Source organism: Thermobia domestica, chromosome 9 (genome assembly GCF_964235325.1).
Source record: "Thermobia domestica chromosome 9, izTheDome1.hap1.1, whole genome shotgun sequence".
NCBI lineage: Eukaryota > Metazoa > Arthropoda > Insecta > Zygentoma > Lepismatidae > Thermobia > Thermobia domestica.
In genome coordinates, this window is record NC_137462.1 from 28,590,649 (window position 1) to 28,615,389 (window position 24,741).

The following is a 24,741-nucleotide window of genomic DNA, read 5'->3' on the forward strand; positions in this document are numbered from 1 at the left end:
TTAGCCCCATAAAAGTTTTTTTTGTTGATTATCTCGAAAACTACACATGAGAATTTGTCCTCAAGCATGTGATTGGTTCCGCTCTATGAAACCTACCGATTGATTTCTCATCTTTCGTTTTTTTTTTTTTTTTTTTTTTTTTTTTTTGGTATTCTTGCAGAATTTTGAAAAGCATACCTTTCATCTACAATCTTCATAAAAAGCCCAGTAAGATGAACACAACTAATGAAAGAGCATCTAAATTGCATAACTGAACTCCAATAATTGAGTTTTATACGTGTAAACATATCTCACCAACCTAAGCGTACTCTTAAATAATATTTTATTGTATATTTTGGAATGGTTTCAAAAACCACTCTCTTTCTAACATGTACAAGGTCTGTTCCGAAATTAATGCGCCACATTTTCTTCTGCCGCGACTATCTGTTGCACAGCGTTGCCGCTTGCGCGAAGGGTGGGCGAAGACTTGGGAACGCAGCGCGACCAGCGCCAGTCGGCTCCGAGCTCCTGGAGAGTCACAGTGCCTGTTTCAGTGAACCCTTATGTGAGTGCTCGGTCAATTCCAACCGTGAGTAGTCCATCTTGAATGTTGTTCCACCTGGCCAACCAGTCAACGCCGAATTCTACGTCGAAGTACTGAGAAAGCTAAAACAACGGGTCAACCGTGTCAGGCGCGAGATCAAGAATTCTTGGAAGCTGCACCGTGACAATGCTCCCAGCCATACCAACTTTCTGGCGACCGATTACCTGACCAAGGCCGGCATCTTAACGCTCCCCCAGCCGCCATACAGTCCTGACTTGTCACCGCCCGACTTCTTTTTGTTCCCGAAGATTTAAAAAAAAAAAATCCTCAAAGAACAGCATTTGGGGACCCTGAAGAACATCAAGGCGGCTACGACCAGGTTACTAAAGGACATCCCTGTGACGGACTTCCAGGACGCATATAAAGCATGGAAATCGCGTTGGAACAAGTGTGTTGAAGCAGGAGTGATGTATTTAGAAGAATATTGAGTAATTGTACGAATTGGTTCAATAAATTGCTTAAAATAAAAATGGGCGCTTTATTTTCGCGACAGAACTTGTATAACTTGTTATACGAAAGTACCTTTGGATTAGTAATTCTGATGGTAAGAGTGGTATCAAGTGCTACATTATGGCACTCGAATCTAAGCATACATTATCATAACATATCCTCTATCACACCAGATTCTCTGTAACATACCACATTATAATGCCAGATGCTCAATAGTGATTCAATGTACAGTACGTTGTTATTCGAGATACACTTTCAATTCTAGAAGTTTAGGAAGAACTCAACTTCTGTCTATACATACGTTTTAAAGACTCTCCTTAGAGGATAGAAAATAAACAGATATAATATAGTGTATTTGCTCTAAATTAGGAGGGAAGAGTACTGTCACAAGATGAAATGTGAGAAGAAAAAGAGATTATAGTGTAGAAAAAGAAGCTATGTACGTCGCGCAGTACATTATAATAGTTGAATTGTGAACTAAGTTATTTATAATTTTTCTAGCAGATATGGTTATAAGATAAATTACTGATAGAAGAAATGAGTCCATAAGCACACTTTCGACTGGCTAGATCTGCACTAAAAAATAACAAAAATATGGCAACTTTTTCTGCTGTCGCAGACATAAAACACAAATTATCGACAGAAGATGTATGTTAATAAGCATACTTATGACTAATTAGATCTATCAGAAGATAAAACTTAAATTACCGATATAAGGCGTATGTATACAGGGCTACAAAAATGTGTGATAAAATTTTGGGAACAGATTTCTCATATTAAAATAAGAAAAAAAAAAGTTTATATGAACCTGTGCTCAAAAATTGATTAGTTTCGGAGTTACAGGGTGCCGAAAACGTGAAACTAGTGAACTTTTAAAGTTAATAGCTCCACTACTATGGGGCCTGTCGTAGTCGGGTCAAGACATCACTGAGGAACTGGTATGTGAACTATTCAAATATCCGTGTTTTAGAATGCTCCAATACTTGCCCAACAATTTTTAAAGAGAGATAGGTGGAAAGTGATCACGTACTCCCAAACAGCCTGCAAGTAACGGAGGTTCTGAGAGATGGATATTTGGATGTTTCACATACTAGTTTCTCAGTGATATCTTGGGCCGATTACGATCAGTCCTATATTAGTGGAACTATATATATTTAAAGTTCATTTTCTCACGTTTTCGGCATTCTATAACCACGAAACTATGCACTTCCGACCACAGGTCTATATGAACTATTTCTTACTTTGTTGTGAGAAATCTATTTCCAAAACATTGTGACAAACTTTTGTAATACCCTGTTGTAAGCATACTGTTTACTGGTTAGATCTATAGCAAAGATAGCACAAATAACCTATAAAAGAGTGTCTCTATAAGCACACTTTTGACTGATTAGGTCTACAGAAGAGATATACAAATATCAATGTGTTTATAAGCACACTTTGATTGAGTAGATCTTCAGGAAAGAAATAACACAAATTATCGACAGAAAAAAAAATATATCAATAAGTACAATACACAGAAAAACAAGTCAAAAATAGTTAACAAATTTAGAAAGAAAGCTATCAATGAAAAAAAAATGCATTTGCATGTCACATTGTAAAATAATTTCACATAGAATAAAAAGAAATCATAGTAAACACGATACAAGTATATTTAGAATAGTAATTATATGCAAATACATTAATTATATTTAAAGTCATAGAAATATACAAAATCAATATCATTTCACGTCATGTGATTTATATCTTTGGTTTAATATTTTTATATATATTACAAGTACGCTCAATTAGCTTAGCTGTCGTATATACATTTATTTACAGACACACACATATATATTACATATTGAGCTGTTCTTTTATATTACGCAAGTTATACTAGTATACTGTTAAATTTGTATATTCGTCCATAGCCAGTTAGTATATCACGCAGGATGTATTCCACATATATTTTAATTTCCATTTAGATTTCGAGATATTAGATGATTTCTATATCAGGAAACAAAATCACATGTATGTTATAAATTTAGAGTTTCAATCACGTATTGTATAAATAAATGTGCTTATTTCCTCAAATACTCATCATGAAATATCCTCAATTTTGCTTGTATTCCTGTCTAAACATTATCAACTATCCTAAATGTTTAAGTAACGACTTACTAAATTTACGAAAAAAAATTGGCCTGAGTTGTAATGAACAATTGTTGAGAGTCAAAATCACATCATAGGCCACACAGTATATCGTTAAAACCCTGTTATTAAATAATTTAGGCGAAAATGATTTTTTTTACAAGAATTCTTGTAGCATTAATTATTCAAGCACCACGTGAATAATAAAAAGGCGTAAGATCAGTCTTTATGATTTTTGTAATTACATTAATACACGTTGTAAAACGTCTCTATGATACCTTGCGATATACGTCAACATCTTTTATGCCATTTAACATATTTTACGATTTTCATGACGCATTTATGAAATCTTGTTTCATTTATTTTCCCTCTAAAACATCAGTAACAATTATTTCTTCTAACTACAACCATGTACATATATATATATTTACCTATGTCCAATTAACTTGAAAATTCTATTTGCTCTAACACTAACAACAGTAGATAAAACATTTTAACAAGTGAAATTTATATATATATATATTATAATTATATATGTTTTGATTTACAAGTTACAATTTGCACATACAAATATCAAGTACTTAAAGATACAACCCAAACAATATCTGATAATGCGATTTGTTGCATTGATACTCCATAACAAAAAAGCAGAACAATTTTAATAGAGCAAAACATATATATGTAAAAATAAACATATTAAATCACTTAAATACACTTGCAAATATGTAAAGCTCAATTTACTGAGTAATACCTTTGACTTTACAAATGCCTACTAAATAACTTTACATATCACATGAAAAACATTGTTATTACTAAAAAAATTTCAAAATTATTTGCTAAGTTTGCATAATAACTGCAGAAGCAAAGGATATCAGGGTTAATTTTACATATTACGCATTTTTTTGTGAATAATAACATTTGTACATAAAATTCAATTAATAATATCTTAGTTTCTTTCCATAAAATAAATTAGCTATTCTGATGACTTAAAAATTTTATGGTAAACTAATTTTTTTAATTATTTTAAAAGGTGCGATCTTGAAAAATAGTTCGCCCGCTTATTTCCTTACTACATTTTATAATATCAAGATAAGTTTGCTTAAAATGGCAGTTTTGCTCATGATTTTGCTAGTAAGTTTTTTTTTCAGCAATTTACAACACATTTTCTTCGCAGTGCATGTAAATGTTGTACAAAGTAATGTACTTACATAATTTCTGAGTAATATCTTTTGAGAATTTAATAAAATCTTAAAATAAATGTGTTTGCTTCGTATTGTACGTTAAATGATTTATGATACACTTCTGAACACAATTTTTCCATTTATATGAAAGAGAAATATGGACTTATCAGTTCGATAAAAGCTATGATTATGATATACTAATCAGAAAACTTATTTCTTTGTTAATATCACTTAGCAACATTTATAGTAAGGCTTGCATCATGTGTTTACATCTATTTTAACGTTTGATATCTCATACTACTGGCATTTACTATATTATAGCTCTAAACTGTTCCGTGTTAAACTTCTGTATCATTATAATGAGTCTATCCTTGTAGTTCTATTCACAAACAAAAGGAATAAAATACTAAGCTATTACAAGTATGAAATTCTTTAAAGACTGTGTATAATTGATTCATTTCCTTTTATTTGTTAACAATTAATTCGAATATAAGTCTAATGCAAACAAAATTCTTTGAACAGACTGGAAATCATGACTAACGATACTAATTCGAAATGCTTCTATTTGTCCTCAAATAATTTTCTCATATCATGTTTCACAATAAAGTAAAATTATTATGTTTGTAGCAAATCGAGATTTTTAACATATTTTTTAATATATATACATATGCATGGGAACAGTTCCTAGAACAATTTATCCCCTCGATATTATCTTTTGTTAAATTCTCAAGATATTTTATAGAATTTAACATATTCGTTAATATTTTTTATAAAATGTAGTGTATAAATACCCACTATCTATCTAGGAAACGTTGTTTAATTTCAGAAGTAATAATACTATACGCCATTTTTCAAACTATTAATGTTACAAAAAAACACGTAAATGAAACTTAGAAGACATTATTTACCACGTTATGGCAGATATGGCCAAAAGTCCTTGATAAATTTTAGAATAATACGGTATTTCGGATTTATGTTTTAATCGAAATTAATCCGATATGCTACTTGATTTCAGAACGCCAAATTAAATGGCTTAAATGTGAACATACCATATTCATTTGGATAGCTTTCATGCACTGGTAGAAATTGAAATATCCTATAATAGAAAGTACTTCTGAGTATCGCTTAGTAGAGGTTAAGATTTTCTGAGTCTTATCCAAATTGTATCGTCTTCTTCTCTCTTGCTTGTTAGAGATAAAACCTTCTTCAGCCAATTTTGTGAACACATAAAGAATAGTTGCATAAACAATTACAAACCATTGAAAATTCCCTAACATTTATACCCTAGCACGTGTTAAGGCTTTTTTCAGTGTGAGATAGATTTCATACACTAGATATATGTTTCGTTTTACTCATCTAACACTATTATTAAACAAAAATTCTAACTTCGGTAGAATTAATCTCTGTAGGACTTAATAAAGGTTTTCAGAGGGATGACTACATTCCACTTACTGAGCTGGATTAGATAAAGTTAAACTCATTTATCTCACCTTAATATAGTAGGATGCTGTAGATTGTGATTGCTTTCGTATTGCTAATATAAGGTATTTTCCTTGCCTTTTACTTGCATTGCCTTCCTTGCACTTGAAATTAAGTAGAAATTAAATCGTCTGATTTTATTGTGAGCAATGAATTTTTCCTGTAAATTTCGTAGTCTTCTAATTTTTCTTCGTCCATACAAAATTCTGATAGTATATGGAGAAGATTTGCTGCAGTAATGCAATTCCGTTAAATTTGTTATACTTAAGTCTATATACTGTCGGAGATGTATGACTGAATCAGAAAATAACCTGAAAATTGTTCCCACGACAGAACAACAAATTAGGGATTCCTACTTTTTCACATAATGATCTAAGTACCTGATACAACCAATTTTTTGGTTGTATTTACCAACTGACAAACATCACTAAATCTATCAGCTATTCGTGTTTTGAGGTTTCTATTTCTTGATCTATTATTACGACACTCACTTCAAAAAGTCTCTCATTGTGTCATAGTGAATTAACCCGTTTTACAATAGAAAAAGAACACAATCTAATAAAGACGGTAACAAAATATAAGGAAGAACTTCTAATTTAACCATTACTAAACAAGGCACTTCATAAATAAATGCTCAAGTGCCTAGGATGGTTTCTGTAGTATTGGATACGGATGGATCATGTAGAACATTCCACACGACGCCTGCAGTTACCGAAGTGAGAACACATACCCAGGAACCATAACGAATGCGTGATTTCCAATTCTTTTGTTTTTCCACTCGGAATATAGCCAAACCTAACAAGAATCCTGCTAAAGCTCCGCTGCAATGCGCTGCCCAGCCAATTCGAGGATAAACATTTCCATGAAAGTGATGGTAGATGGAAAATGCGATGTCAGCAAAAGAGATCACAATTACGGCAAACGTGCGATAGATCTTGTAACGAAGTTGCCTAAAGTTCTGGAAAGAAAACAAAGAAGAACAAGGTTAAAATGTTTTCCATAAGTAGAAGCTTCGCTTTGTATATAATTAAACACAAACAAACTATTTGCTGAGATGAGCAAAACAAAATATTCACATAAAAACTACATACGTCTTACACTTACACCAACTAACACTTTGGCTTCATCTCACTGTCTCTGATGAAGCCAAAGTGTTAGTTGGCGAAACTGTAACACGTATGTAGTACTTTATGTGAATATTTTGTTTTGCTCATCTCAGCAAATAGTTTGTTTGTGTTTAATTAAAATGTTATTTCTACATTAATACATAAAATACTAAAAAATACTGATAAAACTGAATGAGTCATGTACACTTGAATTGAAATTTCCTTGTTGGGGTCGGGCTATGTGATAGATATATATACACGATATCTTCGAGATTTTAAAGTTTATCATAAGCAACACCTTGTTTTTATCATATTCAAGGTTGTGTTAAACGTAAGACGAATCTAAACAGTTCCTTTATGGATTGTTGATGAACTTCACCAATGATATTAGTGCTATGGATTCCTAAAGTGTAGAAAATTACTTCGCGTGTTCAAGTATCATGATTCTGGATCTATAATCACTAAATAACATACATCTCATGGAAAAATCGTAAGAGCCCAACTCGTGACAATTCACGTATAGTACAATTTAGATAAACAGGTTACCTGTGCAAGAGAGTATCAAATAGTCACCGTGAACTTCGAAATATTTCGGAATGTCTAGTAGAAGAGCATCGTTCTGCAACTGTAGCAACGCGGTTCTGCACTCTAGTATGCAGAGGGAAAGGATCCATGTGATTATAGTAGAACAAGTGACACAATCATAGTTAACGTCTTGCGAATAAAATCCCAAAAATAAACACACTGCTGAACAAGACTGCACTTATTTAATATAAAAAACACAATGTGTTTTTTATATTAAATAAGTGCAGTTTTGTTCAGCAGTGTGTTTATTTTTGTAGAACAAGTGACAGGTCGTATTTTTCACTATTTTCTTTCTGTAAATGAAAACGTGATTATAGTTGCATCTTTTGTAACATACTTCCAATGCTTGTGCAATGCCTCTGTAAAAAATATAATTAAGCGCCACCACTAACGAAGTGAATGAATTCGGACCACCTCGGAGCTAAGCATTAGGTCAGTAATATGCATAAAACATGATTATGTTTCTGATTTAATAAGGACAAAAGAAAAGTAAGTCAAGAATGATAAACGGGATAAATTTATTCTGGAGGAATCCATTTTAAGTTAGGAAGGATTATCAAACATATTTCCAAATTGTCCGTTTTATTTGAATCATAAATGTTGTACGAATGGAAAATATCCAGAAATAAAGAGCAGTGAATTGGAGAGAAAACAGTAAGGTAAAGTAATCAAGAAAAGAAAATTGCATCCTTTTAAATTCTTGTTCACGCCTGAAAGTTTTTTTTTTAAAAATAGATTGTTCTTCATAGTACTGAAAATGTTTCTATAATGTATAAGTTTAAATTAGACGTAATGATTTCCATTCCAAAGGTTGTTATTAGAGAGAAGCAAAGTGAGAACGGAAAAAATTAGAAAATATGAATATCAAAAGTCTAAAACATGAAAAATATAATTATACTTTCTAAATGTGAACTTTATATTCGTATGTACATTGTAAAACTTCTTGTAGGCACAGCTAGGTAATAAAACAAGGTCCGGAATCGACTCCCACTACTGGTTTATTTACAGTACGTATTTACAGAAAATACTACAAAAGTGCTCCCTCTAATTTATCAGGTTGAAATTAGGTAGTCCTTGATTGTGTGGCCGAGAAACAGGATCTCCACAGAGACCCGAAGCAGGCTAACAGAGTGGCGAAGGAAACCTCAATGCACCGAAGCAAGCAGTGAAGGGGTTGTGGGAAGGGGGGGTTAGAAGTCACAGAGCCCCGAAGCAGGCTAAGCAACTGTGGTAGGAGAACCAACAGAGCCCCGAATCAGGCTAAGCCAGGAGGAAAAGGAATACACAAAAGTCCCTAAGCAGACTAGAGGTTGTGGTTAGGTTTTCCTAATGCTCCGAAGCAAACAGTAAGAGGGACACCAGAGAACTGGTACTGATCCGCTGGTTGCTGCCGAATTTATAGGCCTCCAGATAGCGGTGGCGCTACTGCTGTCCTGTCGTCATATGCTTCTAAGGAAGTGCCAGTGGTTCGTCGTCTGATGTTCGTAGTAATCCCACGTGATGTATACGAGTAGTAAATCCATGTGGTGATTTTACAAACAAGAGCACAGGTATTGTTTGTATACGGTGTATATAAGCACGCGATACATTACAATATACTGTATAACGTTACATTTATGTTAATTCATTTTCTAAAGCATATCAGCTGCAGATTTACAATATAATCTATATGTACTATTACATAAAAGAGGGGGAATGAGTGACTAGTCAATCTTCCAGGCCATACTTTATTATTAGTGCACTACTAGATTGATTAGTTTAATTTGATTTCGATGGTATATTGTTCAATAAATTAAAATGGATCTTCAAAACGGCAATAAAAATTTCCATGAACTGTTTACTATGAATAAACATTCAATTCTAACAGAATAGTGATATAAAATTTAATATGTTTCACGTTTGGGGCAGAATATGTGTTCGACTCCCGACAGGAATTAACTTAGATCTCGAATTAAAGTTGTAGACCTACATCTCATAAACTTTGCTGGAAAGAGACGTTCCACTGGAAAAGAAAATTAAATGAAGTCTTCAAGTTTTACGTCCCACGTTATGCCATCTAGGTTAAAGGAGACGGTGATGATGAGAAATGAATGAAATGGTGGAATAAAGAAAGTAGGAAGAAAAGGGAGAATCCAAGAAAACCCATGCATACAGTGTTTGTCCACCACAAAGCTTCCACTGGAGTCATCCAAGCCGATTTCAATCAAATTTGGCAGGTAGATACTAGACATGAAATATACACGAATGATTTTTTAAAATTTTCTGTGGAAAAACTGTTCCTGAGGACAAAACCCCCACTCGAAAATTTGAAAATGGGTGCCAAGCGCGCAAGTAGAAGTAGATAGAAGCAAATGAAATTACATACAGATACAGAAGATGTGAAACAATGGAATATATATTTCGTACTTTCCCGGACAAAACGGTTGGGTGGGCCACAAACCCTTCCAAATTTATGACCACGAAATATTAAAACTGAGGACCATCTAAATACATGCATAACAAAAGTGAATACGTATATTTTTTTACTGTCTGCGGAAAAACAGTTGATGGGGGACACGAGGTCTCATCGGAGATGTGGCAACGAGTGCAAAAATAGAGAGCAGAGGAAGACGAAATCGAATGAAATGTGTATAGAGAGATGAGAGATTAAAAAGCAAGGGCGTGGTTTGTAGTGCAGCAAATACCTAGGCTTACACCACTTTAATTACTCTGAAGTCTGTGCGTGTTATTACTGATTCTCCGCTCCCTTTGTGTACTCTAACACTAGAGAGGCTACCATGAAAATTAATTTAAACTTCATGAGGTCAGTTCGGGGACCCTTGTCGCAACCTAGCTACTCCTTACATATACTTATACACTCATACATACACTCATATACTCATACAAGAAAACAAAGACATAATAAAAAAGAACGCTATAGTTTACTAGTCTAGAAAAGATTGATAATTAGTGAGGGGGATGAGAAAGTGGGAGGAAACGGGAGAAGCCCGAGAACAGTCATGTACACGATCTTGTCTACCACAAATTAAATCGGCCTGGAATCGAAGCAATTTCTCACACAAGAGGTGAACGCTCTACCACTGAGTCACCGTGCGCCTTAACAAAAGAAAAACGCAAGTGACCGTAGCAATGATAATTAATTACTTTTGATATTAGTGCGAATATCGTACTACGTTAAGAAATGCACCAATTAGAAATATTTTTAATTTCTGTGTGCCTAGAAAAAAACAATGGAGAAAACAATAGTAAATTAACGTAACTGGTTTGTCTTTTTTCCCAATAAAATGTGCAAAACAAGAAATAACAAAATTGCGTAATTCTTACAGCTTAAATAAATGGACAGCATATTTAAAAATCAACTCAATGTTGCCAGATTCGTATAATTTATTTTAGTAATATTGCACAGTAAAGGGTCTTTCCTACTAAGATAGTGAAATAGGCCTTTGATCCAAATTGGGTCATTATTGACTAAAAATGTTTTGATCTAAAACCACCCCGAAAAAAGTTTCAACCCCCTACCCCCACCCCTTACCGAATTATCGTATCACACATGCTCAAAATTTAATATTTTTAAAATTCTGGTGGGAGTAGTCCAAATAATTTGAAAGTTTCACTGATTGTAGATACTATGTAGGTGTAAATGCAAACTTTTTTTTTTCAAAAAATCTATCTATTTTTCTTGTGCTTTTTCCATGTTGAAAATTTCATAAAATAGTAAAAAAAATATAAGGGGCCACATCGCTGATTTTTTGTTCAAAATGTTGTGATAACCTTGGTACATCATTGACGACATTGTCAAAAAATAAATAAATAAATAAACAAAACTGAAAAAATATTTTTTGACCATTTTAGGACCATCACGGTCGAAATTTCGAACTTTTCTTAGCCATAGTTCACGATTTTCCTTTCTCTATCGTCACTAATTTATTTAAAACAGTCTCTAAAGTTGAAAATATTCCAATCAACAAAGATCGAATGAATTATCGCAATGGTTTCTGATTTGTTCTTATTATCAGGGTATATTTATGTGTACCTTATTGCTTTGTATGTTAAAATAAATAAATATGTATAGAAAATAAGTTTACTCAAACATATATATATGTATGTAAATGAAAACACATTGATATAGCTATAATCGAAATATCGTTTTCATTTTTTTTTTTCCTTAAATTAACTGTGTTTTGTTTTTGTTTTTCAACTCTTAAACTTTACTTTTGTACTTACATTAAAGCTTTAATTTCGTGATTCTTGAAGTTACAAGATTCAATTGCATCCAAAATTGCGAATTGGAAAAACACAACTCCAATTGTGTATAAAATAGATTTCAAATTGATCTTTTGTAAAAGAAGCATTATAATAAATAACAGGTAAATTTGGGGAGAAATTGCGAAACAAGGTACCGTACCCAAAAATATGCTGCAAGGAGCGTTTCAAAGTACTCTTTTTAAATATTAAGTTGGATTAAAAGTTTTGATATTGAGGGTCCTAAAATGGTTTTAAAAAACTGAAAAAAAGTTTTTTTTTCAGTTTTAACTTTTTGACAATGTTGCTATCACTTTGAGACCCTGAAAAAAATAGGTATATGTTCCACCTAAGGATATTATATAATTTTGAACAAAGAAAACAGCAACGTTCCAGCCCCCTCAAAAAATCATTAAAAAATTGAGTGAGAGACGTCGCTGTTTTTCTGTTTAAGTGATCTGTGGTTCGATCCTCACCCAAGTGAGTTTGTGGTGGACAACATCGTGTCCGTGGGTTTTCTCGAGGTACTTCTGTTTCCTCCATTCTCATTCCACTAATTATCCATCATTATCGTCATCATCATTCACTTGTCCTAATTATCCGTCTTCCCTAGGCTAAAGGGCATAAACGTGGGATGTTAAACTGAGAGATTTCATTTCATTTTTCTTCTAGATTGGTGCAACAAATCTGATTATTTTTCATATACATGCATGGACATGGCGTATCTTAGGTTTTATCGCATTACCGGCATGAGGGGTGAGGAGAAATGAAGGTTGAGGGAAGGAGTGACATATAGAAATATTAATAAAAAAAGACCAATATTAGTGTCTAATCCACAGTTTCTGTGATCGTTGAGATGAATAGTGAATTCCGGTGCCATTTCCCTGGGAGTGAAAAGTAAGATGAAAAGTGGATGATATGTAAAAATAATAACGACCAATATTAGTCTCCAATCAATAGTTTTCTGATCGTTGAGATGAATAGTGACACTCCTGGTGGCATTTAAGTTCAAGTTCAGTAACTATTCTCATGGGAGTGAGAAGGGGTGACATTATGCATGTTTACCAATGCACTTTCCATGAAATGCGTGTCCTAAAGGTCGCCACACACGTTCCGGAAATCCGGAGAGGAATAACTGTACAGTTATTCCCTTGAGGACTTCTGAATTCGATAAAAAAAAATGCCCACACATGTTCAAGTAATCCGGAGAGGAACAACTCTGCAGTTAGTCCTGTCCATCTTTTCTGAACATGTGTGGGCAAAAACTGCACAGTTTTTCCTCTTTGCAGGTCGGCACAGACGTTCCGGAAATCCAATATTTCCGGAAGCAACGTATGAGGACGAAAACTACGTAGATTTTCCTCTTCTAGTTGGACTTTTCAGGTCGATTTAATCGAAGCGAAATTTGATTCTGACTAACTATACAGTTAGACCCCTATTCCTCTCAGGATTTCAGGAACATGTGTGGCAACCGTAAGAAAGAGAAGAGACTTCAAATGCTTGCCATAAACTTATTATCTGCATGCGAAGAACAGGCATTCCAGCTAAAGCCTGTGACAAACATCTTGGCATTTCAGCTAAACGAATAAAACGCAAGCTCTGGCGCGACGTTGCCAAGTGGTAAAGGGGTGTGGCTATGGCTAAGCAGACAAACTACAGCGTGATTAGGTAACAGGGGATAGACGTGGATGTGTACAAAATAAGTGTGGCAATACCGCAGGCCTCTCATTTGCTAGTAGCATTTAAAGGGAACTTTGAGTGCCGCCTTCAAATACCAAGATGTTTGTCACGCCGTTTAGTAATCTATAACTGTATTACTCTGAAATTGTTTATACTCATCATGGATATAAAGTAAGGGTAGTAACATAAGCTATAAGCTGTTATATCAATTAGTTATGTGTGTTATACATTTGTAAATTGAGGATAATTTAAGAACTGTATGCACTATCATTTTTTTTTTAGGTTTAAAAATCTAAGCCGTCAGTTCTTATTATAATCTGGAAAATATTACAATTATCTTACGATAAATACAAAATTATTCACCTAAATCTTTTTCTTTACTATCATTTCTCCATACAGATCTTAAACGCAAAATTAAGATATCATCGATTATCATCTTAATTTTTGTTTCTTTTCCAAATATAGAGAGAGTTTTCCGGTAACTGTTCTGGCTACACTGAATAGGCAAGAAGCCAAACCAAAGCAAATTCTTAAGATGAAATTACAGGGAGTGCACTTTCATTTTTGGTTAATCACTTACGAGTCAAATGACTGTCTTCGGAGCTTTCTACTAATTAACTACACATAGAGCGTACTGCAGACTACAATTATTGTCATTCTTTTAAATGGGCTCTCTTTTGTTTGGCTACAACAGAAGAATAAACAAACACTTTTTTTTAAAAAAAAAGTAAAGACACTAATACTTTACCAGTTTGTATTTAAATTTTGCTTCCATTTGCAGAAGCCACCACGAGTGGTCTATGTAATATTTTGCACCCCCTTCTTTTTCATTCTCCATATAGCTAAGCCTTTCTCCTTACTGTAGGGCTACACTGAGAAAAAATGTATATGGCGTACGTAAAAACGTAGGTTACATACGTAAATCCTATAGTTTTTCGACTTAAGGGTCTTCACTACAGGGAAATTAAACTACCGCTAATTTTAGAGTTTTTCTGTAATATCTTCAAAACAAATAAAAGTATTCGAAAAAGCAGAAACGTAGTGAACTAGGCAATACGATTTTGCTTCTGATACCGTTATCACAACTCATCCATCTGCTTTCGATTTGCAACTGTAGATAGATTTAGCATTTTTTTGCGGGTTCTGTAAATAGCGGCATACCAAAAGCAGATAGGTGAATTGTGGTAAATGTATTACATGCAAAATCGTATTGTCTAGTTGACTACGTTTCTGCTTTTCGAATATTTTTATTTGTTTTGAAGGTATTAGAGAAAAAAACTCTAAAATTAGCGGTAGTTTAATTTCGCTGTAGTGAAGATCCTTAACGTATAACCTTATGTAACACCCTGTAGCAAATGTATTATTAAAAAGGTTATATTTTATGAGTACTTTTCGTATAAGTGTCCCGAATAAATGTAGTTTCCGTACAAAAAAAAGTACTGTACATAGCAGGAAAGAATCTCACACACAGATGGACGCATAAAACATACGTATACGTATGTAATACACGGAAGACTGTTAGGCGTACTTTCAGCGGCATGATGTAACATCTAAGCGGGGGGAAAAAGCAGGACGTATGTAGCGTATGGATAACAATATACCGCTATCTGGATAACGGATGGTTTCTCATTGTAGGGGGTGTGCTTTGATGGATGAAGTCTAAGTTTCAATTCCAACTTAGCGTTATCCACGAGGCGAGAAAACAAGCCGAGAACTACAATTTGAAATTCGGAACGAGATAACAAGCATGACAATTCTCGTCTCGTTTTTTAGGTGAGAATCAAGCGAATGCGAGAAATTTCTCGAGCCTCATGGGCAACACTAGTTCACCCAACTCTTAGACCCTAAACGCTGTTTTAGTGTCACATGATTCACAGTACAGGAAAAAAAAAACCTATAAATGATGAAGTTGTACAAATACAGCGAAGAACATTTACCAGTATTGAAAAATATGCAAATCATTACATAATATACGAGGGTGGTTCGGAAAGTAATGCCACCAAGCCCACTACTTGGCTAATAGTACTGCTAACATTTTGAACTGTTTATAATTAACTCACTGAAGTTTAAGCTACGGATGCCACTTGTTTCACCTTCCTATCTCGTTTCGTTCCAGAGTAATGGAACAATCTATGGCATCCAGTGATGACGTCCGGTTGAAACAGAGAGCTGTCATTGAAATTCTGACTGAGGAAGGTTGTGCGCCCAGGAACATTCATCGCCGGCGACGAGTCGTGAATACACCGTTACGATCCGGAAACGAAGCATCAGTCGATGGAGTACCGCCACACGTCGTCTCCTCTGCTAAAAAAAAAAATAAAATAAAATAAAAGTTGTCCCATCTGCTGGCATTCTGCTTCATTCTGCCTATAGTCTCTATCTTGCGCCTTGCGACATTTGGCTCTTCACCAAACTGTGTAGTGGAAGGTGGAAGCAGCAGTTCGGTAATAGTGTCGCCAACAGCTACCACAATTTTTCGTCGACGCGACGGCAAGTAAAACCTTGTTTCCATCGTTGCCAGATCTAGCATAATGATGCTAGATCTAGCACAATTTGCATGTCATTAGCATCTAGCATCTTGCCTTTAGCATCCTGCCCAAATCTAGCATAATTTCAGCAAGTTTATCAAAAAGCCGTAAAACCTGGAGATGAGAAAGAAGTTGGTCGTGGGAAGAAAAAGAACGGCAGAAATGTATACTCTCCCATTGATTCATACAGTCGGTAAACCATACAGGCAGTCTTATTTTCCGAAGTAAGTTAGAAAAGGCTTTGGGGTTTTTTGTGTGTGGCTCCACCGAGGGTTTTCTAATCCTTTCACTGCGAGGGATGGCGGAGCTATAGGAGGCATTCTCCCCCCAACGTTTTGACAACTTCACCATCTTTATTTCTGACTTCATGACCATCTTTATTCCTGAAATGAAAGGTCCAAGACCGACCAAAAATCTGCTCCCCAGCAGACAATTCCCAACTCCGCTTATGCTGTGAGGTAATTTTCTTTCGAAATATGTAAACAAACAGTTTGCATTCATTTATACGATATATACGCCATTGAGTCTGGCAACGACTGCACTAGTTTAGTTGTGTTAAAGCATTGGTGCGTGAAGTATTGAGTTCTATTCACGCATTCTTGCGCTCTGCGTATTTTAAGTTACGTTATCGTATCTCAACTTCGTTTTTTTCTTTTAAAATTCCTGAATTTGTAATTATGAGGATCTAGCATCATTTGACTGTATCTAGCATAATTTCGATCAGGTTTTGGAATAATTCCGAGCTGTGAGTTTGGCAACGCTGTTTGTTTCGATTTGGCGCAAATATGTTGCCCGTAATGAGGACTATGTTGAAAAATGATACCATCATTTGTAGGTAACATTGCAAGTTTTCCACCCATATCTGCATCGTGCTATTTGCCAAACACAAATAAAGGTATCACCTTGGAGACATTACTTTCTGAATCACCCTCGTATTTCTATAATAAATGTAGTTTAAATGTAGTTATATGCACTTCTTACTTGGACCTCTTGTGACACGAAGGGATTTTGATAACCTCTAGTTGAAATTAAGAAAAAAATATATAAAAATTATGAAAAACAAGTAAAAATAGACGTAAAAGTATCTTGGTCTCAGAGGTAAAAACCACCTAAATACAGGCCAGAGTTCAAAATTCTTAAAAGAGAGAGGGATAGACTGAAATTCAGAATAACAAAAATATTTATCGAAATAATACCATATTCTTTTCCAATACATTTAATATATGCAATTTACTTATACATTTTCATATCTGTTCTTTGATGTAAATATCGTGAGAAAGCAAAATTTCCTATATGCGTTTTATTCAACTTCTTCACGTGATGTTTTGCACATAGGGAAAACATGAAATGACTGTCAGCATTGGACCATTTTATATAAAAGAGATAATGAACAATTACATAATAAATCAAGTAGGAAGTTAAAGGCCCTTTGGCGTTTTACCTTGGGAAATTGCCTCCAGAAAGACAAAAGGTTATTTACGAGCTTTGACAATAATGAGCGTGCAGATAGCCTTAAGCATAAACAGTCGCTACTGCTGCAGTCAGATTCGATCTTGTATGCAGTAGCTAAGAAACTCATAAAGGTAACCTACGTAATTTAACAATAAAGGTCATAAGAGGATTAATTGATTATTAAAATAAATAAATGCAGTTGAATCCGAGCAACATTAAGTAATATCAGAAAAAATGATAAAATAGCTAAATTGCATTTTAAAATTAAAATTTCAAGACATAATATACAGGGTGTGCCAAAATTTTATAAGCACAGGAAGTTTTGTATGGAACGAAATTTGTAGTTTTACGTCCCATAATTATGCCCTGCACGCTTAAAAAGACGAAATAATTGGTGGAATGAGGATGTGAAAGGAAACGGGAGAACCTTAAGAAAATTTCATTAGCAAAACTTCAGTGATCGCGAGGAGTCGTGAAGTTTGACCTAGATTTACTAATCTTACCACCCAATAGAACGGGAGGGTGTGTCCCGGTCGTTAATTTCTACTCATAAAATTTAGCTAGTATCGTCTCGCGCTATACAGAGAACATCTTCTGAAGGTGCAGTGTTGACGGATTGCCGCTAAGTTTCCTTTTGTTGTTATTGTTGTTGTCGTAGTTTTATATTTTGCTATTATTATTGTTAAAGTTTAATTCGAACAATTGTGTTATAGTGTTATATTCGTGTTATAGCTATTTAAGGAAAGCTCCTGAAGAATCAGTGAAGAAAATCGCCATCTCGACTGCTACAAATTGAGCTCTTCCGACGTTGAATCCCTTTTGTAAATACAATTCTCGAGGAGGCGCGTCAGCGACGGTGGGTATGCAATAATCGATATCTGTTGATGAAACAAACCCCAATAAAAATAAGTATACGGATGAAACACTGAGTCTTAGTAGAGCTCATAAGATTGAGAGGGAAGATAACTTGTAACTACGAATGATTTTTAAATTAAGAGTACCTAAAGATGCGTACTTAAGAATCAAGGAACACATAGCTATTCAGAACTGTGCTCTTATTAGCACAGAGGTCATATCCACAGAGGTGTGGAGTACAGTTTAAGATAAAATCCAAACCACCAAAATGCGTTTCCGTTTCAAGTTTCCCAATCAGAGAAAGAACCCGAAATCCCGAGCAACAGGGACACATATATATATATATATATATATATATATATATATATATATATATATATATATATATATATATATATATATATATATATATATATATATATATATATATATATATATATATATAAGAATGGAAAGAATTAGTTGGGTCCAGCGGAAAGAAGGTGTTAGAAATGGTGGGGGAGAAAAGAACACTTTTAGATATTATTAAGAAGAGGAAGAGAAAGTGGTTGGGACATAGCCTAAGAAGAAATTGTATCATGAGAGACGTCCTAGAGGTTATGGTGGCGGTAAAAAGATGGAGGGGGCGAAGAAGACTACAATTAAATGATGACATAAAAACAGAAAGATCATACGTGAAGACGAAGAGGTTAGCGGAGGACCGTGGAGCATGGAAGCTTCTCAGCTGCTGCAAGTGACCTGCCAGTAAGGGCAGAATACCTAAGATGATGACGATGATCGTGTTTCATGGGTGTTTCATATATATCAGGTGTTGCAAAACAAGTGTTACAACTCTTGGGGGTGACTCCTGCCACTGAGACAAGATAAAAAAAAGTCCTCTTGAACTTTCGCTATCGGACTTAGTTTCGGACCTACAAGGTGTCGAAAGCCTGGGGAAATGACTTTCGGACACAAATAGTTCGGAAACTATTCAACGTAAAGAGAGCAGGTAAAATATTAACTAAAGAAGTCATACCTGCTGTATTGAATTGTGCATGTTTCACAATCCTACCATGCACGCGCAAGGGATTCCCCAAAGGAACGTAGGTAGTACCGGATAATCTACCAATGAAAATTGGTCTAAATGGATATGAATTAATAGGGTTTCTACCAGGTAACAATAATTCGTTTGTATTAAGTCGATATCTGGAACAAATACAACATGGCGGACAGCTTTATGCCCGTTGTGTGTGGTTGCATAATCGCCAGATACGGATGTTGGCCAACAGTGACGTTCTGAGTATTAATTGTATCGAATTTGTACTCAAATGCCCTAGAATGACATCTGGAGTGTCGGTAGAGCACAACAGATGAAGCAAGGTGATTCACATGTGTGGAAACACGTAACGAAAAATGCCCAGAAACGCACTCATGTTCAGTAAACGTGAGTTCAAAGCGTCGGAAATGTAAAGAATAGCATCAAGAACATGAAAGCCATTGCTAATTCAACAATAATATTCCCTCAAACCGACGCAATATGATGTGCACGGTTGCATACCAATAACGATGCAACAACTGAGGCCAAGTTGAAATTGTGCAAGGGGACTCACAAAGAAACTGGGAAAACTAAAGGAATGCCACTAGTGGGATTGCATGATCGATATTGAAATGTGACCAATGTGTGTGTTGATATCGACATGCAGCTAATGGACAAATGTCAACATGTCCCACTACTGCTGGGACACTGTCTCACGTGTGAAAAATAGGAAAATAGCTACTCGGGTCTTGAATCTGAGGCCGTGGGCTCCCAGCAGGATTGGAAACTGCGATAACACGCGCGAAAGGGAGCGCTTTAGCCCTGAGGCTACGAGGGAGCCTCATTTTCTTTGTATTCATTTCTTTGAGGAGTACCCACTTTCTTTGGCAAGCGCTCTTGTACAGCCTCTCGACATGCTCGTGTGTTTCATTTTGTTATTCATACTGCACAGCTGTAAACAATCAGAGCTTTAACTTTTTTTTTCTATTTCTCATGTCGTTTTATTTTCCATATGTATGGTATTCCAGCAGTAGTGTTACATTTGCCAAATTGGTTCATTTTCGTCTTTGTCTTGACATGTGCACTGTGTGCAAGATACGAATTTCTGAAGGTATTTTCTTATATTTCGAATACGTCATATGTCCCAGAAGAAGTGGAATATGATACAAGTTTGTTACTTTCACGCTCTATCAGAATTTGAACCATGGATTACGATATTTCTTTTCATATGTGTCGATTTTGGGACAATGTCCCATACAAAGAGGGACATTGATACAATCGTGTTCTAGTTATGTTCTACCAAAAAGTGCACCAGATGTAATAGCAGAACATACAACGTTATTTTCCTATTTTTCGCACGCGGGACGGTGTCCCAGCAGTAGTGGAACATGTTGTCATTTGTCCATTAGCTACATGTCGATATCAACACACACATTGGCCACATTTCAATATCGATCATGCGATCCCACTAGTGACATTCCTTTAGTTTCCCCAGTTTCTTTGTAAGTCCCCTTGCACAATTTCAACTTGGCCTCAGTTGTTGCATCGTTATTGGTATGCAACCGTGCACACCATATTGCATCGGTTTAAGGGAATATTGTTGGTGACTTAGCAATGGCTTTCATGTTCTTAGTGCTATTCCTTACATTTCCGACGCTTTGAACTCACGTTTACTAACAAGGAAGGGTCACGCAGTGGCTCCGCTGAGATCCGAACGAGACAATTGTGTTTGCATTTGATATGTTATAACTAAACGAACCCCAAATTTATACGTGCCACCGGGCGGAATGTCGTGAGTTACAACATATTTTGTAATATAAAAGCCATAAAGCTGGCAGAATAGTTTGAACCAAGTCATTTGTTCGGAAACGGTTGGGTAAATGAAAAACTCGGACAATACGTATTCCATCATTTTCAAGGACACAATTTTTCGGATAAAAAATTTGCCCCAGGGTCCTAACCCGGTCCCAGACGGGGTCTAATTCAAACTTTTTTAAATGGCAAGGGGGGTTAAATAGCATATCTTTTGAAAGCTGTTGTAAAATGAAAGAAAATGCAGTGAGTCTCGACTGTCTACGACAACCCTGTGCAAAATTGCGGTGGGTCAAAATGTAAACAAAAACTTAATTGAAAAGTCCATTGTCACCCCTATAAATAGGAGACTCCGAGACAAATATGAAAATAGGAAAGGGAGTGTGGAATTATTTTCAGAGTACAACAATTTAAGTTAAAGCGTCTTTTACCAGGGTGCCCACAGCGTCCCAGGTGGAGTTCCACTAAAAAGATTCAAATGGCAAGAGAGGTTAAGAAACTAATCGTTTGCAAGATCTTGCTTAATGAAAGTATATTGAGCAAGTCTTGACTTTCTACGACAACCCTGTTCAAAATTGCGGCGGGTCAAAATGTAAAGGAAAGCTTAATTGAGAACATATGGCAACCTTGAATCCAATGATTTATAGGGATGATCATGGATTTTTCAATTAAGTTTTTGTTTACTCTTTTACCTGTTGCCATTTTGCACAGGGTTGTTGTAGAAAGTCGAAACTTGCTGCATTTTCTTTCATTTTTCAACAGCTTTCAAATTTTGAGTTGAACTCCGCCTGGGACCCTGCGAGGGTCCCTGAGAGAAAGTTTTTTACTCCAAAAACTTTCTCGTTGAAAATGATGGGATACGTGTTGGCCGAGTTTCCATTTACCCAACCCTTTCCGAACAACTGACTCGGTTCAAACTATTCTTCCAGGTAATTTTGTATAGTTCTTACATTACAAAATATGTTGTAACTCACATTATTCCGCCCGGTGGCTCGCATAACTTTGGCATTCATCTAGTTATGACATATCAAATGCAAACACAATTGTTTCGTTCCGATCTCAGCGGAGCCACTGCGTGACCCTTCCTTGTAAGTATGAGTGCATTCCTGGGCATTTTTCGTTAAGTGTTTCCACACATGTGAATCACCTTGCTTCATCTGTTGTGTTCTACCGACACTCCAGATGTCATTCTAGGGCATTTGAGTACAAATTCGACACACTTAATACTCAGAACGTCACTGTTGGCCAGCATCCGTACCTGGCGATTATGCAACCACACACAACGGGCATAAAGGTGTCCGCCATGTTGTATTTGTTCCAGATATCGACTTAATACAAACGAATTATTGTTACCTGGTAGAAACCCTATCAATTCATATTCATTTAGACCAATTTTCATTTAGCAGATTATCCGGAACTCCCTACGTTCCTTTGGGGAATCCCTTGCGCATGCATGGTAGGATTGTGAAACATGCACAATTCAATACAGCAGGTATGACTTCTTTAGTTAATATTTTACCCGCTCTTTTTACGTTAAATAGTTTCCGAACTATTGGCGTCCGAAAGTCATTTCCCCAGGCTTTCGGCACCTTGTAGGTGCGAAACTATGTCCAATAGCCGAAAGTTTAAGAGGACTTTTTTCTTGTTTCAGTGGCAGGAGTCACTTCCCAAGAGTTGTAACACTTATTTTGCAACACCCGATATAAATTAAACTGACTATGTTTGTGACTTAACTCTTGAACCGCTCGACTGATCTCGATCAAATTTTCAACACAGATGAGGTTCGGGCTTGGGATGCCTTTTGTCGTTTCATTTTGATGGTGCAATTAGGGGAGGGGGAGATATATACATATATAAATGATGGAAAATGACCAATATTAAACGGCGTGACAAACATCTTGGCATTAGAAGGCGGCGCTCCAAGTTCCCTTTAAATGCTGCTAGCAAATGAGAGTCTAGCGGTATTGAAACGTTTATTTTGTACACATTCACGTCTATCCTCTGCCACCTGATTGCCCTGTAGTTCGTCCACTTAGCCACAGCCACACTCCTTAGCACTCGGCAACGTCGTATCAGAGCTCGTTCAGCTGAAATACCAAGATGTTTGTCACAGGCTTTAGTGTCGAATCCATAAGTTTTGGGGTCGCTGAGATGAACAGAGACCCTTCCGATGCCGCTTAAATCCAAATCCAACCCCCCCATTAGTCGCCCTAAGGGGAGATGGTGACATGTAAAAATAATTGAAAATGACCGATATTAGTGTCGACTTCATAGTTTTTGGGATCCCTAAGTATTGGTGACAGTTTTGGTGTTCTTTATGTCCAAAATGAAATGTATTCTCCACATACGAAGAACGGGTATTCTACTAGCTAGAAATATTTTCAAAATCCTTGTAAAATGAAAAATTTCGCCACATCCGTCCATCCGATGCCTCTTGTACGTATTTAGAAACTTTTAAACATGCATGCAAGTAATAAGGGTGAATAAATTGTTCATTCCATTTATGAGATGGCGACATTTCGTTGTGTGGGGTCTTCTGTCGGCAAACGACGGCCAGACATACACAGACAGACTAATATATGAGTTGCAACGACCCGTGAACAGAGCAGAAACCAACATGGTTTCTAAAATGCAGCTGTGACTCATATGAGAACGAGCATGCACATTACGCTCACACACATATATGTGAAGAGAGAGAAAGAATGAAAGAAGGGTCAGAGACATAGCAATATGTCACTAGAAAAATGCACTAGAAAATAACTGCTAAAAAACAGAAAGAAAATTAAGTTGGTGCATCCTTTTCGCTGAGCTGAGAAACGCTTATATTAATACTATTTATATATATAGTGAAACAGTAAATAGCACACTATGTGTCACGAAAAGCTTAAGTGTCTCGTGCAGAAGGGGCGGGTAAAAATTACTGCTAGTGTCACGCACTTAGAACAGTTTATTTTTCTTTTGTATTTTTAATTTCTGAGAACATTTTCTTTGTTGTACCGTAGGATTAGATTAGAATAATTAACGGTATTACCGACGACGTTCACTATATCTTTGGTACTTAGCTATCGTCACGTTTTACCTTCAGACATACAGTAATTACATTGATTCTTTAAAATTATTATTATTATTATTATTATTATTATTATTATTATTATTATTATTATTATTATTATTATTATTATTATTATTATTATTATTATTATTTAATCCTTGAGATCTGCATACAGAATGAATCTCTTCCTTCATTGCATTTTGAAGAACATTTTAAGAATATTCATTCAATGTCACTCAATTGTTTTCAGATAACACAGGTCAGTAATTACGAATTCAATAACTGAATGATCTCTGGCGTCCAGCTTGTTGTTCCCGTTCCCAGAAAACTACACGACAAGAACAAGGAACAGGCAGAAAGAAAAGCTAGTGTTGCCATGGGTTGAGTTGAGTTGATTTTGCGTTTAACGTCTCGTTCAGCAGCGAGGCTATATGAGACGTGGACCTACTGATTAACGTGGAATCCGAACCACATGAGCTCCCGCCGGGAATCGAACCCGGGTCTCCCATGCCCTAGTGTTGCCATGAGACACGATTTAGGGCTGTCTTGTCCCGAAAAGATACCGTCAAAGTGTTAGCTAGTCTCGAAAAACATTTT

At 35.6% G+C, this 24,741-nt stretch overlaps 1 protein-coding gene across 1 annotated transcript in view; it reads right to left on the bottom strand.

Moving 5' to 3' along the window:
- Window positions 1–112: 112 nt before the first annotated feature.
- LOC145694511 (protein rhomboid-like) overlaps window positions 113–24,741 on the bottom strand; it is a 133,532-nt gene continuing 108,903 nt past the window's right edge. The window contains exon 4 of the mRNA XM_081770822.1: window positions 113–6,775. Coding sequence (XP_081626948.1) covers window positions 6,452–6,775 — 324 coding nt within the window. The 3' untranslated portion in view covers window positions 113–6,451. The remainder of the gene's footprint in view (window positions 6,776–24,741) is intronic.